Source organism: Neopelma chrysocephalum, unplaced genomic scaffold (assembly GCF_003984885.1).
Source record: "Neopelma chrysocephalum unplaced genomic scaffold, ASM398488v2 Primary Assembly neopelma1_45, whole genome shotgun sequence".
In the NCBI taxonomy this organism is placed as follows: Eukaryota; Metazoa; Chordata; class Aves; order Passeriformes; family Pipridae; genus Neopelma; species Neopelma chrysocephalum.
The window spans coordinates 9,390,558-9,407,128 of NW_020897704.1; the positions used below are offsets into that span (position 1 = coordinate 9,390,558).

Consider the following 16,571-nt stretch of genomic DNA (forward strand, 5'->3'; position numbering starts at 1 on the left):
CTGACCGCCACCCGCACCCCGGCCCTCACCTGACCGCCACCCGCACCGAGCTCTCGTCCGGGCCGCCCGACATGGTGCCGCGGGCGAGGGGCGGCCGCGAGCCTTGCCGGGAGCGCCGCCGGGCCGCGGAGGAGGTGGGGGCACCGCTGCAGCTGCCCCCTCACCTCCTCCTCCTGCACCGCCACCTCCTCTCTCCAGCCATTTTAGGTGACTGAATGAATAGGTGCGAGCCGCGGCAGTGCAGAGCGGTTCGCGCCGCTCCTCCTCCTCCCTCCCGGCCCGGCCCTCCCAGTCGCTGGGCGGGGAGCTCTGTCAGTCAGCCGCCGGCGGGCCGAGCCGCAGCCCCAGTCAGTGGCCGCCCGGCCCGGCGGCTCCGGCTCCTCCGCCCGCTGCAGCCGCAGTGCGTCAGCGGGCCCCGCCCCGGGCAACCGCCGCGGCGGGCACGGGGGGCCCGGCGACACGCGGGCACCCGGCCTTGCGCACACGCACGGCCGCCGCCCCGCACGGGCCTACACACACACACACACACACACACACAGACACACACAGAGCCCGGCGTGCCCGGCGCCCCGCACGCACCTGTTATTTGTACACGCACTCCTGGCATTTGCCTGCACACACACACGTGTAGTGCTTGCCCACCGTGCGCACGCAGCCCTTATCACTCCTGCCCTCTCGTTTGGGCTCACACGCGCCTCTGGCCCACACACCCTCGCTGGCGGCTGTGGGCGCACACGGGGCCGATCGTGGTGCCCGGCTTACACGAGCCTATTCGCCCACACGGCCACACGCCTGGCACTTACACGCCTGCACTCAGCGCTCCCACAGAACTGCACAGCTCGCCCACACACAACTCTCCACTCACACGGTCAACATGCGCGGCTCTCGCACAGCGCTGCACACAGCTTTCGAGGCCTCCTTCCTGGGAGAGAGCCCTTGCCAGGGCTGGGCCGTTTGCCCTTCCACGTATTTTCCTCTCCCGGGCAGGAATGAGACCTCCTCATTCCTCCCCTGGCTCTGTGCTGGCCCTGCCTGCAGGAGCACAGAGCTCTCCCACCTTCCTGGCTGTGCCGGCAGGTTTGTTTGCCCTGGCTGCTCGAGCCAGGCATCGCTGTTCTCACTTCGCTAATGAAATGCCTGGGTTTTAGCTGGAAACTGAGTGGGCGGATGACACTAATTTTTGATGCAAATAGTATCCCTGCCAGGAAACAAGCCCGGCTATTTTGCCCAAAACAATTCACATTCCTAGGGAAGATTTTCCATCAGAATAGGCCCGGATTTGAATTTGTAATGATATGCTAAAAGCCTTGCAGTTCAAGTTGTTTTGCTTCTGTTAGTAAAGGTTGTTCACGCCCAAGCCCCAGCCTCTGTCACAGATGGGCAGGTGAGATCTCCCCCCACGATGGGGCCTCTAGCCATGCCCCTGAATCTGTCAAAAGTCTCTCTTTCTCAGCAGAAACCCACTGTATTATAGTTGATCTGCGTGTTTCTCATAGTTATTCTCTCTGTCTTTTCTGTTTTTCTCTATTTATTTTTTGTTTCTAGAAAATGACCTGCCTGAAAGTTGCTATGCAAAATGATGATCTTCTGCTTTCTTCTGAATTAGACAGCATCAGCACACAAATCTCCAACAACATTTGCAAACATGGGGAACTCAAGCCACATACCATATTGCTGAGGTACACTGAGATAATATTTATCCAAAAGGCAGAAAAATGGAGATCCAGATAGCTCAGTATGGAATCACTGAGGGAATCTGATACAAGCAGAGCAAAGACTACATTTCCTTGGGCTTCTCAGCTCATTATTCTCTAATTTAATGCCATAGGCCAGATGCTTTGTTCCACCTTTTGCCTCAATGTATTATGGAATGAGCAAGATAGATAAAGAAAAAGCTCCTGCAGGTGAACTGTGTTAGCATTCATACAAAATAGCCTTGAAATGAAAGTGGCAGAAGTCTCATAGTTCAAGGGCATTTCCAGCTAGAAGGGACTGAACACTCGTGACTGTCTCATACATCTGTGGGTCTTGTATTGAAAATACCCTGCAACCCACTCACAGCGAGTGGAATCCTATGGCATAATTAGGTTTTCACAATTTAGTTGTACCAGATTTACAAATCAAGCTAACAATAAAACTTCAACAACTATGGAAAAAGTCGCTATTTCTTATCTAAAAGTATCCAATGCATTTTTTTCAGCTGACACAGTTAGTTACAAGGTTAATGTAATAAGCATACTCAAGCCGAATTTATACCTTGGTTGCATCCTCCTGCATTTGTTTCTCACAGCATCTTTTTCTGGATGGGCCCCAATACAGCAAAGCTCATCCACATCACGCTGCCCTTGCCCATAAAATCCTGCTAAGTCAGTGTCTCCAGTTTGCCATAAGCTGTGCTGAAAATCAGTGGGGAGTAACAGCCAAAGGATGCTCAAACCCGGGATCATACCCTAGACCTTTCCAGGGCCATTTCTTTTCTGGCCTCTGCGTGCCCTTAGACATTTGCTTCTGCCTGACTACATCCAGACCTCTCTCTTCCACATTGAAAATGAAGTTAGCAGATTAAAAAGTCTGGCAGAAGTCCTCCTGAGTTTAATGTTAGGTACATAGATGGGTTGGTATTCACAGATTTCAGACCTTAATGACAAAGATTTGTTATCCACATTGGGCTTACAGGAAGTAATAAATTTTAGTGCTATGGTAAAACTATTCTATTCTAAGTTATGGTTATTTCAGTCCTACAGTATTACATATTTTCTATCTTAAATATTTCACTCCAATTCCAGACTCCTCTGAAATTGATATAGCAAGTGACATTTAGCTTCTTGCCATGTTTTATGCAAATTGCCTCATTTGCATCCCTTTAGATGTAAAGCAAATAAAAGACAAAGGTCCTGTTTCTTTAACAGCAAATTTTTCTCTGTGTTCCCCATTTCCAGAAAGCATACAACCCTTCTGTCAAAATGAGCTTTTATTTTGGTTTTCCCAGCTTGTCTAATGTAAACAAGCAGTGTGCTATACTGTTAACTTGGCTGCACCAAGAAACTTAAATCAAATCTCCTGCTTTTCCTTTCTTACAACATGAGTGGCCTCTGCCTTCCAACATCCTATTCATCTCCTTGTTTGATTAACTTGAATAAATAAGGGCACAATAGCTCTTTTTTTTTAATTGTCCAAGTACGTAACTAAACTGCCAATGTCTTATTTATCTTTATATAAAGCTGTATAAGCTAAATGGTAACAGTTGCAGATTTGTGCAATCTTCCAGCTAATGAATGACATTTTTCAAAAGGTCCCCTCTGCTCATACTCCTCAGTTAGCACATCTACAGGTAGGGCCTGCGATAGAGCACCCTGTCTCTCCTGTGGCTCCAACACCACAGGTAACAACCACCTCTGGTCACCCGCTGATCAATTGCAGATGTTCACAGAGAGGGGACAAACAGCAAGGCAGGGAAGCAGGGAGGGAGTTCACAGCTCTGATCCCTGCTCTGTGCTTAGAAGAGGACTGCTAAGAACATCCTTCCCTGGCAGCTGTCCCTGATGACTGCTGTTACACTTTCACTGCCTCCATTCCCCTGCCATATGACTCAGCACCATGAGCTTCATTCACTGGGCAACCAAACAAAAACCTGTGTTTGGAAGGGTGAGTGCTCTGACTGACACACACATGCACACACTGCACAGATGGTGAATCTACCCATTGAGTTGCTTTAAGCATCAGAAGCTGCCTAAAATCACTGAGCTGTACACAACCTGAGAGCGCCAAGTGAACTCCACTCCAGAGTCAGAGCCCTGTGCTTTGACCTGGGTATGTTTGCAGACAAGTTGTATTGGCTGTGGCTATGCTGTACCAGTTGGTTTTGAAATATCTAATTAAAATAGACCTCTTAAAATAAAAGACACTTCAATTTTTTTAACTGTGATAATTTACCAGTGCCAAATAAGCCAATTTAGTCAAACATTTGACTTGTTAGTTGCTTATTTCTTTGACCTGTTAAATATATCATTTAGTTGGGAGAAGAGATTCTTTTGAGTAATGGAGGTGATGTGGTTTCATTAAGATGGGCAATAATATATTAATCACTACTTTTTGATTAATCTATGTCAAATAAACTAATTGTTCCATGACTTCTAGAAGGCTTCAAGGAAAATTATGAGGTTTTGGCAAGTTAAGCACCTGACCTGGGCACCTGCCCACCATTATGGAAGGCAGATATTCTTTCAGATACAGACAGTGGAACATGAAATATTCAAATGCTATGAAAGAACAATATTGATGTCTTGTTCTGAATGTCATTAAATCTCATTGTCTGCATAGTTCATGCTGTTTTATCGAATTCACACACACAACATAATCAGTTAGCATACCATCTCATTAGTGACTATTGTTTTCTTGAATGTATATATTAAATAAACTCTTTTTAGCTAAGCCACAATTTATCCAGTGATTTCTGGAATGACACACCATGAAGCCTAAATGTATATGCAAATATGATATAACATATACATTAAAATGAGGAAAAATTTATATCATATTCATTCATATGATAGTTTGAAAAATTTAGATATTTTGGCTCATATAAATGACCACAGATTTTCTCTATAGCTTTTTGCTTGTCCATGTCTGTCCTATGAACTCTGTGACTTGTTAACTCCTTGTATTCCAGTATCTTCTGACACAGAAAAGGTAACCAGACTCCTATGCAACTGGGTTTCGTGAGCTGTTGCCTATGGAAATTAAGTCAGCAACATTCATGCTTCAGCAGTAATCACTCCATTTTATCTAATAAACATTAATATATACAGTGCTTCCAGGTTTCTACTTGGCAGTGAAACTTCTGTTTGCATTTTCTGTATGATGCCTTGAGCTTACAAGAACCTTAGGAGTTTCCATAATCTTTTAAAAGATTTTCACTACGAACAAAACTAAAAGCTGTTACATCTTGATTTTTAAGCAACTTTCTAGAAGCAGTTTTTTTCTTCTCTGACTGGCTTCTCATTTCAAACTGCAGGTCTTGAAAAGCAGTCAAGCCTAAAAAGATATTTCAAATGCTTTCCATTTTCTTCCCATCATTCACTGAGACTTTTGATTAAATAACAATGAGGAAGGAGAAGTGTTAAGCTACTCTAAACCAGCAGGCTGAAATGTGCGACAGGGGAGCCTCTGCTTCCAGTAACTGTGGAAAAGAAAGCAAGTTGCTGAAGGAAATCATCACTTGGCTCATGACAGTATGGGGGGGAGTAACCTCAAAGTTGAGAAGGAAAAAAGGAGTATAAGGTGATGTTTATGTAATCAGAATAACACCAGATAGGGAAAGGAAACAGACTGGTTTAGTACAGATGTGCGTGGAGAGAAGGCGGCAGAGAAACCAGAAAGGACAGGGTGGAAAAGGAAGAGGGATCTCTGGAGTCAAAGCCAAGCAATGGCTCTGCAGGGTTGCTTCTGGAGCTGATCAGCACAAAAGGAAAAGTAGCATCAGACACCTCTGAAGTGAGAAGAAAGGAGGTGGGTTTTTTCCAGCACCTTCCAGAAAATGAATGAACTGTAGAGGAGAAAATATAATGAGAAGAAACACAAAATAAAGGGGTCATATCTGGAGCTGAGCAGAGGATTCAATGTGAATACAGCTGCTAGCTACACTATTACACTTGATGAAGAAAGAAAAAATTTCATTTTGTACCAATGCTTTTTACTCATGAAAATTTTACTGTGTTTACTATATCATTGTTAACAAAGCAGTACCATTTTCTTCTGCTCCTGGTAGCCCAGAGTGGTTGTGTTATATGACAAAAATGTGCTTATACCCATAGATTTATCTTTCTTCTGGGCCCAAGGACAGCTGTAGTTTGTACTACTGTAACTGCTATCTGCACTAATACGGCCATATCAGGGTAAATATTCTGATATGAATATATGCATTGTATTATACGCCATGTAACACACATATACATTAGATCCACACTGAATAAACACTGCTAGACTAGAAGAAAACACATGAAAAAGAACAGGGCTAAACCACGTCTCTGGAGAAAACTTCCCCCATGTGATCTTAATCATACTCATGACTCAAATCAGTGGATATCACCAAGGATTAACATCCCTTTTATGTCACTGTGTTTTAAGAATTTGTTGGTTAACTGAAAGTTGAGATCAGCTGCTTTGCAGTAAAATCTTCCAAATGCACCCTGGCAACTGGAAGTCTCTTCAGGTATTAAAGGAAGAATCTGAATAATGGAGATGAGGAGAAAAAACAGAAGAAAGTAACCTTTACAATAATGTAATTTAGTTTAATAATTTATGATAACACTATTCAGTAGAGTATGAAGAAGAAAATAGCTCAAGTCTTAGCAGGACAAGACCGTACTGGGTCTTTGGGTTGTTAAATATCTCCTGAGATTAGCCAGGTCCCGTAGTTTTTTGCAAGGAACTTAATCCTGTGGGTCAGAATCTTGTCCTTCAACCTAATTCTTGGCCCTGATTCACTAATGCCTTGAAATAAATCCAACATGATCAGGATGGCTGTGTTATACTTTCTTCATGTTATTGCAAAGGACTACAAAATATCTCTGAAGTAACTGAGTAGTAGCCACCTGTTTCACAGATCTTAACCAAAGCTTGTATGGAGAAATTGAGGCAAGAGGGACACGTGAATCGCAGATGCCTGTAGAAGAAATGGTTGTCAAAAACTGCATTAGGGCTGACTCTTGTGCTTGTGCAAACACTATTAGACCACACCTTAATGAGATGAATTATTAATACAAAAGCTGCACGGGAAATTAATTTCTGCTGCCTCTCACCCAAACCAGCTGTTCAGACTTGAACGTGTCACAGTTGCACAACACAAATTTTACCTTAAGGATACGATTACCCAACACGATGGATTTTTCATAATGTCCCTCCCAATAGTATCCTCATCCTTCCCCTGTCCTTCCCACTTCCCTCATCATCACCATGATTTCAGTTTTTGGTTCTATCTCACATAAGGTACTGAATGATAGGAGTTCTGTATGTGTGTGGTGAGCACAGACAGCATTAACAGTTGCAAGGCAGCCTCCTCTGGGCAGCCTTGCCGATCTGCCCTACATAGGAGAGAAAAAAAATACTTTACATATTTATACGACAAGCATCAAAACCCTAGCACATTTCAGATGAAATCAACATTAAGTTCCCCATCTCTGGTAAGATACCCAGATGAAATTAATTCCAATGAGGCCAGGAAATTTTCTGTTTCCTTACAGAACCTGCTAATGACTACTAGCAGAGGTTAGTTGCTGACCGGTTCTTTGATTATTCTGTGTAAACACCTTATTTTCCTGTGCTGTTCTCCCACGCTTCCTCCCACTTCTCTACATATTCACTAGACATGGTGTGCCTCAGACCCAGGTATGAGTTCTTTGGCTTAGAGCTTGTTGTACAATTTTTTACATGAAGTCCGATTTCCTAATTGGCATCCTTAGGCATTACCGCAATTAAAACAATAAATAGTAATAACAAAAAAATAAGGATGGAAGGTGGGTGAAGACATGACTAATTATCTAGACAATACTTGGACCACAAGCCACAGGCAGCAAGGGAGCTTGGGGAAGAGCAAGTGGGTGGAGAGTCATCTGAACAACAGAGGGCTGGGCAGGTAAAGAATAGGTCTTGCAAGACAAAACTGGGAGTCTGTATTTTGATAGCATCATGGAATTTATAAATAAAGGGATGACAGCTGTAGATTAAACGTGGCACAGGTTGCTTTACACTCTATATGTGTGCAGCCTGGCTTGGCACTGTCACACAGACTCATGAAAAGAAATGGTTAGTTGAAATGATGATATAACAAGCTGGGAGAAGTTAGAAGCAGAAGTTCCCAAACAAGGTTTGCAGAAGGATCACGTGCTGTACCATGGCAGCAGCAGCCAGGGCCGCAGTCCCAAGCTCTGCAGCAGGCTGCAACGTCACCTCCCCTTCCCACGAGAAAACTAGTACTCCCATCTCTGGGCTTGTCTACATGAAGGTGGAGAAATAGTGTTCACTTATCAAGGTAGGAGCCATAGTTAAGCAACCATTCCTCACCTTCCCCTGGAAAAATGCAACAAACTGAGCCTTGTTTTCTTTAATATTTATTTTAATTCATTTTCGTACCACTTACTCTGTTCATATCACTTGGAAATACTTAGGCTAAAGGATGATAGCACAGTGACAGGCTGAATCTTATTTAAATTTATATATATATGGACAGGGAGCATACAGTTGCTCCTGAAATGAAAGAGCACTTCTTTGCACAGTGGGTAATGAACTTCCGGAATTCATTGCCACAGGAGGTTGGGAAAGCAGGCTATTAGCAGGCATAAAAAGGGATTAGACAAGATTTGTGAACAATGCCTCTATTAACAGATAATAAAAGGAACAGGCAGTTCCAATGTCTGTGAACTTAGGAGACTGGACTGGAGGAAGAGGCCAGGTACACGTGCTCTCCCTAAACAGCATCTCCTGTTGTCACTCCCCAGGATTTGCTCTCTGGATTTGCCTGCCCTGTCTCGGTCAATGTTGTGCTAGGAGTATGGGGGACCTTGAAGGCTCTGCTAGGGTCTTCAAAACCTGTGGCTCAACCAGGGCACATGGCCAGCACCCATGCAGCTACCCCAGTGCCATCATGGGCAGCAATAGCAGCTGCAGAACATTTCTTAATGCTCTGCTGAGTTAAGCCCTAGGTGGTGCTGCTCTCACCAAAGAGGCCGGCAAACAGTATGGTGAGTTGAAAAGGAGTTATAAAGAACTGGCTTTAACAAACCATTCACTGAGGCTCAGGAAAATACAGATGGGGGAAGAAAAAAAATTGTGTTAATACAGTGTGAGTTTGATAATTGTTTGGGATAGCATCAAAGGGGCTCACTCTCCAAAAAGCACATGAAAACATATATTCAGGGATGACACTGAAAGGAAGAGTGGATGTCAAACTAGCCATGACTTTGCAGGTGTCTCTTTTTCCAGCTGAAGGCTCTAACTCCATTTGATTAATCCTTCTGTGTACTTCTACTGCCTTTCTCTGGACTCTTCTAGCTCTGATACCTCCAGCCTAAAATCAGAAGACTGGACTGGAGCTACACTCAAGATTATGCTGCCCCATGCATTCTTCCCCTAGCACAAGGATGTGCTCAGTTTTTCCTAGTTCTTTTGCGAGTCTTGAGATTATGTTTATCCGTTTGACTGGCGCTGAGCTGACATTTGTTATCCACTCTCTAACATCTTCTTCCTATATGGTAATATTTAAATTTTTTTTGTTTTGTTTACCCTGTAAAATAAAAGACCATTTTCTCCTCTGTTTTTGTGCCTTAATTTAATTTACTACTTGTTATCACTGAGTCATTCTGTATTAGAAGATTCTTCTAGACCTTTTTGTAACTATTGAAGTTATTTTCCCGTTGTCTGGCTTTTCATGGAAAATGTAGATCTTAGCAGATATTCTTATGAGGCTCTGCTAATCAAAACCTTGATTAATCTGAGGATGTTTATAGAAAAATAACAGGGATGAGAAAGACATATAATATGTGATAGACTGACACCAGGGAAAAGACTTAAAGTAAATTCCTGTGTATGTGTGTGTATCCCTGGCTAACTAGTAGCCACAGAGCACATAGCTAAAGAACAGAAATATATGGAGGGAATGAATGAAGGATGACTTATGGTGGAACACAGGTTGTGACTGAGAATACAAAAGTAAAGGGAACATAGAGAATCTCATGAATAAATTTCATGAAAGTGATCTATGTACATATCCAAGAAAATCTTTTTCGGGAAGCAAGAAATCTCTTACTGCTGGGGCACTGCAAATAGTACTGGCAAAAAAAGGACCAGGAGCAACAGCAGTGAACACTCACAGAAATGTACTGCATGACCTTATTTATGTCTCTGGGCTTATGGATGATGTCTAATCAACACAAAAAAGGATTCTTGTTTGCTTTATGCTTTTGCTTTTGAGTTTTGTGTTCTTTGAGTGAAGTACTACAGCAAAAAATGGGGCAGTGTCATGAAAAAACTCCACTTTTCCCTCACAACCACTGAATAGTGATTTGGTAGAGAAAAGAGCACCACCTAGTGCTAAATGCTATTTGTTGATGCTAACGTGTCTCCATATATTCTAATCTTCTGGATGTTTTGATTACAGTGTTTTCCTGCAGTTTATCCACCAAGAGAGGAATTAATCCTTAGCATCAATGAGCATCCTGGCTCAGTAAGAGTAGCTGGTTCATCAAGAGCTCAACATCCCTCAGAGTTTTGTGCACACTAAGGTAATGCCTTAGGCACCTAGTTAACATAATTATGGTTATTTGTCTGATTAATTCAGGCCAGATTCTACAACCCTTACTCACACAGTGGAGTTATGTGCTCCACAGATAAGTCTCCCTGCTTTCACTCGAGTGAAAATTAATCAATATAGGACAGGCTTAAGAAACTAGAAGACCAAACTTCTAATGCTTGCACTTATAAAAAGAGGGGATTCATTGCATTTACTCTCTGATCCTGCATTCACATAAAACTTTAAAGATTTTCTTAGGAATGTGAAAGCTGTACACTTTTTGTTTGTTTGCCTGTTGTGGTTTTATTTGTTTGGTTTGTTTTATTAGGGTTTGGTTGGTTGGTTGGTTTGAGTTGAAATATCCAGGAGGGAGGTCTTAAAAAAACACATTACTTTACGTAACTGTTGCCTTCATTATCATGATGATAGATCATATGTAACCTTAATTATTTTTTCAGCATTGATGGTTAAAATTCACTACTGTTGGCTTTGTTTTCTTCTGATTATCAATCTACATTATGTTAGTGTTATTATTTTTGGTCTTCAAGGCCTTCTACTGTGTATCACAGCATTGGGTTTTCTGTCATAATGTAATTAGAATTTCAAAAGAAGGTAAGAAACAGGTAAATCAACTTAGAATGATTCTGCATCAGCTATCGTTATGTATTATTTAAATAGCTCCAGACTTGAAGATACATGTAGTATCGGTTATGTGGGTTAATTTACATATGGCTGTCTATAGTAAAATGCCATTTAAATGTCTTACTCCATCTAAATTTGTGATATTCAGTGACACCATGCTACCATGGCCAGATTAAATTTCTATAATAATGGAATTATTTCTTCTCCGCTTGAAATGATTCAGCATTCGCCACCATTTCAACAGGAAGATGGTGAAACTGAGCTATTCAAATTCTTTCCACGTCCTCTGATTTCCAAACATGTCTTAGCCCATAGAGCTTTATATTTCTGCCCTTTGTAGTCCTTCTAGTACACATATGCACAGGCCATTAAATAAGGGTAGTACAAAGTGTGAGTACTCATGAAACAGCCACGGAGCCTGTGTGTGGTATGTGGCTGGTGTGCATTAATGCTTCAAACACCACGTGTCTGCAGGGCTCTAGTTCCCCTAAAGCTACAGGGGTGCAGATCATTACCATTGTAGCTGCAAAGGCTGCAGTCTGGGGACTGCTGGTGCCCACCTCTCCTAGAGACATGGCAGGATCATTCCTGGCTCCTGCTGGGCCTCCATGGAAACCAACATGGAGTCTGACAGGGAAGCCTGATTCAGGGCATCTGTAGCCATGCTGGTTCCCCCTCCTACTGGGCAGGTCTCAGCTGCTTATTGGCAGAGAAGTAAAACTGCTTTGTATCTTCTGCTCTCTGGGTCTTGGGATTTAGAGTCTCACCTGCACCATGTACAGACTTCAGCAGGCAAAGGGACTTTCTCCTCCCAGTCTTTTGAAAATACTTGTATATTATCATATGAAAGGCACACTTTTTATATCAACATCCCATGGCTCTGAAGTAAAAACATGATAGTGCATGGATACATGTTCATCTGATCATAGATACATAGGACTTACACCTGTAGCTGTTTGCATCAGTTTCTGATTTATGAGAACCACCAGCCTGGTATGCTGCGTCATATTCCAAGGATGCAGTGCTCCCTCCACAAGCACACACCCAAGATATGCAAAGGGACTCCCAAGAGCTGATCCTGCAATGATACAGGAGCTGTGCAGAGACAAACATCCACAGCTGGGCTGGGGGGTTGCTGAAGACACCATCCTGTCCTGGTGTGTCCAAGCAACACCAATGTCCATGTCTGCACTGCTTGCTGTGGGTCACCAGTGGGTGTCATCAAGGCTCTTTAAGGGGTATAATTTTAAAATGAGGTTATGATGTAAAATACTTTGGAAAAGGCTGGCATTGGTTTTGCATCTTTTCTATAGTAACAACTGTGGGGAGCATGGGAGAGTCTGTAGGGAGTGTTATCTCATTGCACGTGGGTTTAATTCTGTCATCGTACTCAGCAATAGAACTTAACATCTATTCATAGCTACACTAGTGATGGGGTAATTAACTAATTAGTGGGGGCTAATTGTTAAAAATATGGTATTGCAACTGCAGTAAATTAAATAGCCTGTGTACTTCTAACTAGCAGAGTTATAAGTTCATGCTTTTTCTCCTCAGGAAACAAACCCCTGAGAAATTAAACCAAAACCACCAATTCAAAGCAAATTTATACTTTGCTATGAGTAAACCAAGAGCAATAAGAGACTCTGGCAACTGCATAAAGGTTTATGGCCTCATGGGAGGAGAAGAGTGTATAGCCATATGTTAATGACACCCAGAGGTAGGTAAGATCTTGCTGTCACCAAGGGCCTGCTGCTCTGCCCTCCCCAGTCTGGCACCTTGGCTTTTTGTTTTAGAAAGAAGCCGAGGTCACCAATCCTACCCTTCAAACTGAGTGGTGCTGGACTCCCTTTACAGCCGTGCAAGGAGAGGGCAAGCCCTGCTGTGCTGTGCCTGGCAGCTGTTCAAGCCTCCTTCCCCCTGCTTGCTTCACACACAAGCCAGACATCTTGCCAGGGTCTAGGGAAGCAAGCCCCCACCTCTTAAAAAAATATACCTGTGTTAATGCAATTTGGGAGGGTAAGTTTTCCTCTGGGAACCTCTGTCTTTTCCCATACCCTGACAGCATGGCCACATGTCCAGGAGAGTTCAGCAAAAGTGAGGCTAGTTGCAGGCAGAAAGCCAGAGTCCAGCTGTGTGATGATGATAGCTTTTGCAGAAGCAAACAAATGGCATCTATTTAAAAATGTTACAGACCAAAGTGTTTTTTTTCCAAACTGTCTGTTTGTTCCTAGTTATGGTTTTGTTCTGTGTTTTCAGCGAGCATATAATTACCATGAATTATATAGCAGAACAGGGTGTGTATAAGACACACCTTGAGCAAGCAGGTTCTCATTGGCTTGAGCAATGGCTTGAGAGGTGCTGTTTCCCAAGCACAGCTTCCAAACCCACGGTCTGGGAGGCCTCTGCAGAAAACTGTTTTGTTTTAGAACTTTAAAAAGTAACATATTGTACCTCCTGCATTGACAGGGCATTTCGTAGCTCTTGGATTAACTAACCATAGCCCCTCCTTATAGCAAATATGGAAACATTAAAGATCACGGATTAGAATTATATTCATGCAGATACAGATATTAACTGTCAATCATTTTTAGCAGATGTCTAATAGATCCTTCTTTTCATATTTGAGCAGGGCAAAGTACACATCTTGCAAATTGAGAGCCATCACTATATTTCAGTTTAGTCCTAAGATTATTTACAGAATCATAGAATAGTTTGGGTTGGAAGGGACCTTAAAGATCATCTAGTTCCAACCCTCCTGCCATGGACAGGGACACCTTGCACTAGATCAGGTTGCTCAGGGCCCCTTACCAGGTCTTGAACACTACTGGGGCACCAAGTTGAGACTGAATAATCTGTACTTCCTTGGGACTTCCTTTTTTCCCTTTTTAAAAGTGATGATTATGTTTCTCCTTTTCCAATCAGTGATAACTTGACTGGACTGTTACAACTTCTCAAATATGGTGGATATTGGTTTACCCACTTCCTCCACCAGTTCCCTCAGGACCCACAGATGCATCTCATCAGGTCCCATGGACTTGTGCAGCTTCAGATGACCTTAGATGGCATCAAACCTGATCTTCTTGTAGTTCTTCATTCTCCCAGTTCCTCTGACTTCCTCTTTGTTAGGATGCATCACTCCTCAGCTTGGAGGAAGTGACCATTGAATATTAACCATCTTTCTTGGACCCCTCTTCCCTCCAGGGCTTTATCCTCTGACACTCTACCAAGCAGATCCCTGAATAGACCAGTCTGCTCTGCTGAAGTTCAGAGTATTGAGCTTGCTGTGCACCCTCTTCACTACTCCAAGGATCTTGAACTCTCCATTTCACAGTCACTACAGCCCAGGCTGACCCTGAGCTTCACATGCTCCACCAGCCCCTACTTGTTGGTAAGAACAAGGTCCAGCACAGAACCTGTCTTTGTTGTCTTCTCTATCACTTGGAGGAGTTAACATGAAAGCATTCCAGGGATCTCCTGGATTACTTATGCTCTGCTGTGTTGTCTCTCCAAGATCAGGGAGGTTGAAGTCCCCCACGAAGATCACGGCTTCTGAATGTGAGAACATCCCTGTTTGCCCATAGAGGACTTCATGTTCTCAGCCTTCCTGGCCAGGCAGCTGCCACAGACCCCCACTATAATGTCACCTGGCCCTCCCTTTAATTCTGACCCATGAGCTCTTGGTTGGCTCCTCTTTCACCCCCAGACAGAGCTCCAGTCACTCCAGTTGGTCATTGACACAGAGGATGACATACCTTCCTTGTTTCCCTGGTTGTTTTTCCTAAAGAATCTGTATCCTTCCATTCCAACACTCTAGCCACAGGAGCCAGCCCGGGATGTAAGATCACAACCCTGCAGGCATGTGCTTGTCTCTAACTCCTTCTTGTTTATCTCTGGTGCTCTGTCCACTTGCATAGAGATGCAGTGAAGTTGGGTCCCCATGAAGCTGCCTCACTGGCTGGAGTGTCTGGAATTTCTTTGTGCTGCTCTCCATGTGCTCTCCTGCTGACCTGTGATTCCTTTCCAGGCTCTGGGCATCTCCTGCTGTCCCCGGTAGGGGACATCAAATTGGTATGACTGGAAAGGACTGAGGTTGCCCAGTCTTGGGCAGCTGGGCAAGCCCTTGAGCAAAGATGCTCTTTTCCTTCTCTGACAGATCGACCCCATCAGCTCCCAGGTTTCTCAAAGTGGGACCATGGTCTAAGCAGCCAAACCCCTGGCTGTGGCACCAGTCCTGTAACCATTTGTAGAGTCACCAGTTTCGACTGGCCCTTTCAACACCCTTCCCTTTGACCAGGAGAACTGATAAAAAAATAACTACTCCTGAGTCCCTTACTGCCTCTTTCAGGACTCTGTAATCCTTCTCAATGCTCCTGTTATAGTAGTAACTTGATATACATTGTTACAGAAGCCTTTGATGAAGGCATCCTGGAGGTGATTTTAAAATGATGACACTATTAAAAACTAAAGTGAAGAGCAAATCATTGTCCTACATGCACATGGATAGATGGAGCTCACCTGCCTGGAAATCAGTGCTGCTGCTCAAGCCAAAAGAAGAGGTAACTATCATTATAGGCACAGGGCTAAAATCTATAGGGAATATATATTGATATTTATTCTTCCTGTTTACTTATTTCTACATAAACCTGCTCATTCTAATTCCCCAGTAGGTTGATCAAGCAGTGATTCAGAAATTTTTCTGAGAATTTGTTATGGGTACTATTTGTGCTCCTCACTGACAAAGCAAAATGCAGTAAATCCAACCTGCTGCCTAAGCAGTGGTTAGCTCAGGTGGTAGATGGTGGCAGCAGGGCACAAAGAAGCCCCAGGGCTATATACAGAGTATTTCTAGTGCTCTGAATTACTCTATTTACCTGGTGAAACAGTGACCACATTTTACTGCTGTGGGACAAAGTCCTACCTCGCTTCTCTTTTTGCTCAAGCGTGAAGCACGTGATGTACATGCAGGCCAGGAAACATGTCCAACTGATCTGTGACATCCCTGCCACAAGATACCCAGATGATACTCAGAAGAGACCAAGATCTTTCTGTCCTTGGCAAGGTGCTCCTTGATTGTACAGCAGTTGAGTGGTGTTGGTGGCCTGTACTTTGCTGTGCACAGTGATAATTACCAGTGATAAATAAACCCTTCACATACCAAAGTCCAAGGCACGCTGTGAATAACTGGGGTTACAGCAAACTACCCCTATGGGCAAATTTTTATATAATTGTCCACTACAGGTATGTGTCCATACAGCTCCTGAACTGTCCTTCAAATTAAGCTAAACCACTCAAACATGGATCAAGTTGAATGTGGCGGCTCATTCACCTCACAAACCCACTAGAGACCCACAGAAAGTTTGGTCTGAAGTTAAATAAAAAACAAAGGAACAGATGTAATACTACTTTTAAGAGACAATTCCTATCTCCCCTTGGCCAGGCAGTGATGTGTGCAGCCATGCCATTAGAAAGACAATAATAATAATGGCCAGTCTTCGCGAGCGAAGATTTGGGGAAAGGTCTTTTACCTTTCCAGCCTGCGCAATGGATTTTTTAGGTGAGACACAGCCTGCGCTGAACTGAGCCCACCCTTTAATCCTAAGGTTCATCTGCCGGGGCCAAGCGAGCTTGGACAATGGCAGTGAGG

The 16,571-nt window shown here is 43.4% G+C and overlaps 1 protein-coding gene across 8 annotated transcripts in view; it reads right to left on the minus strand.

Annotated features, from left to right (window-relative positions):
- Positions 1–387, minus strand: part of KIF21A (kinesin family member 21A) — an 87,596-nt gene extending 87,209 nt beyond the window's left edge. For 7 of the 8 annotated variants that reach the window (XM_027679293.1, XM_027679292.1, XM_027679296.1 and 4 more), the window contains exon 1: positions 30–153. In XM_027679293.1, coding sequence (XP_027535094.1) covers positions 30–73 — 44 coding nt within the window. In that variant the 5' untranslated portion in view covers positions 74–153. The other variant, XM_027679289.1, reaches the window with a different exon arrangement.
- Positions 388–16,571: the final 16,184 nt, after the last annotated feature.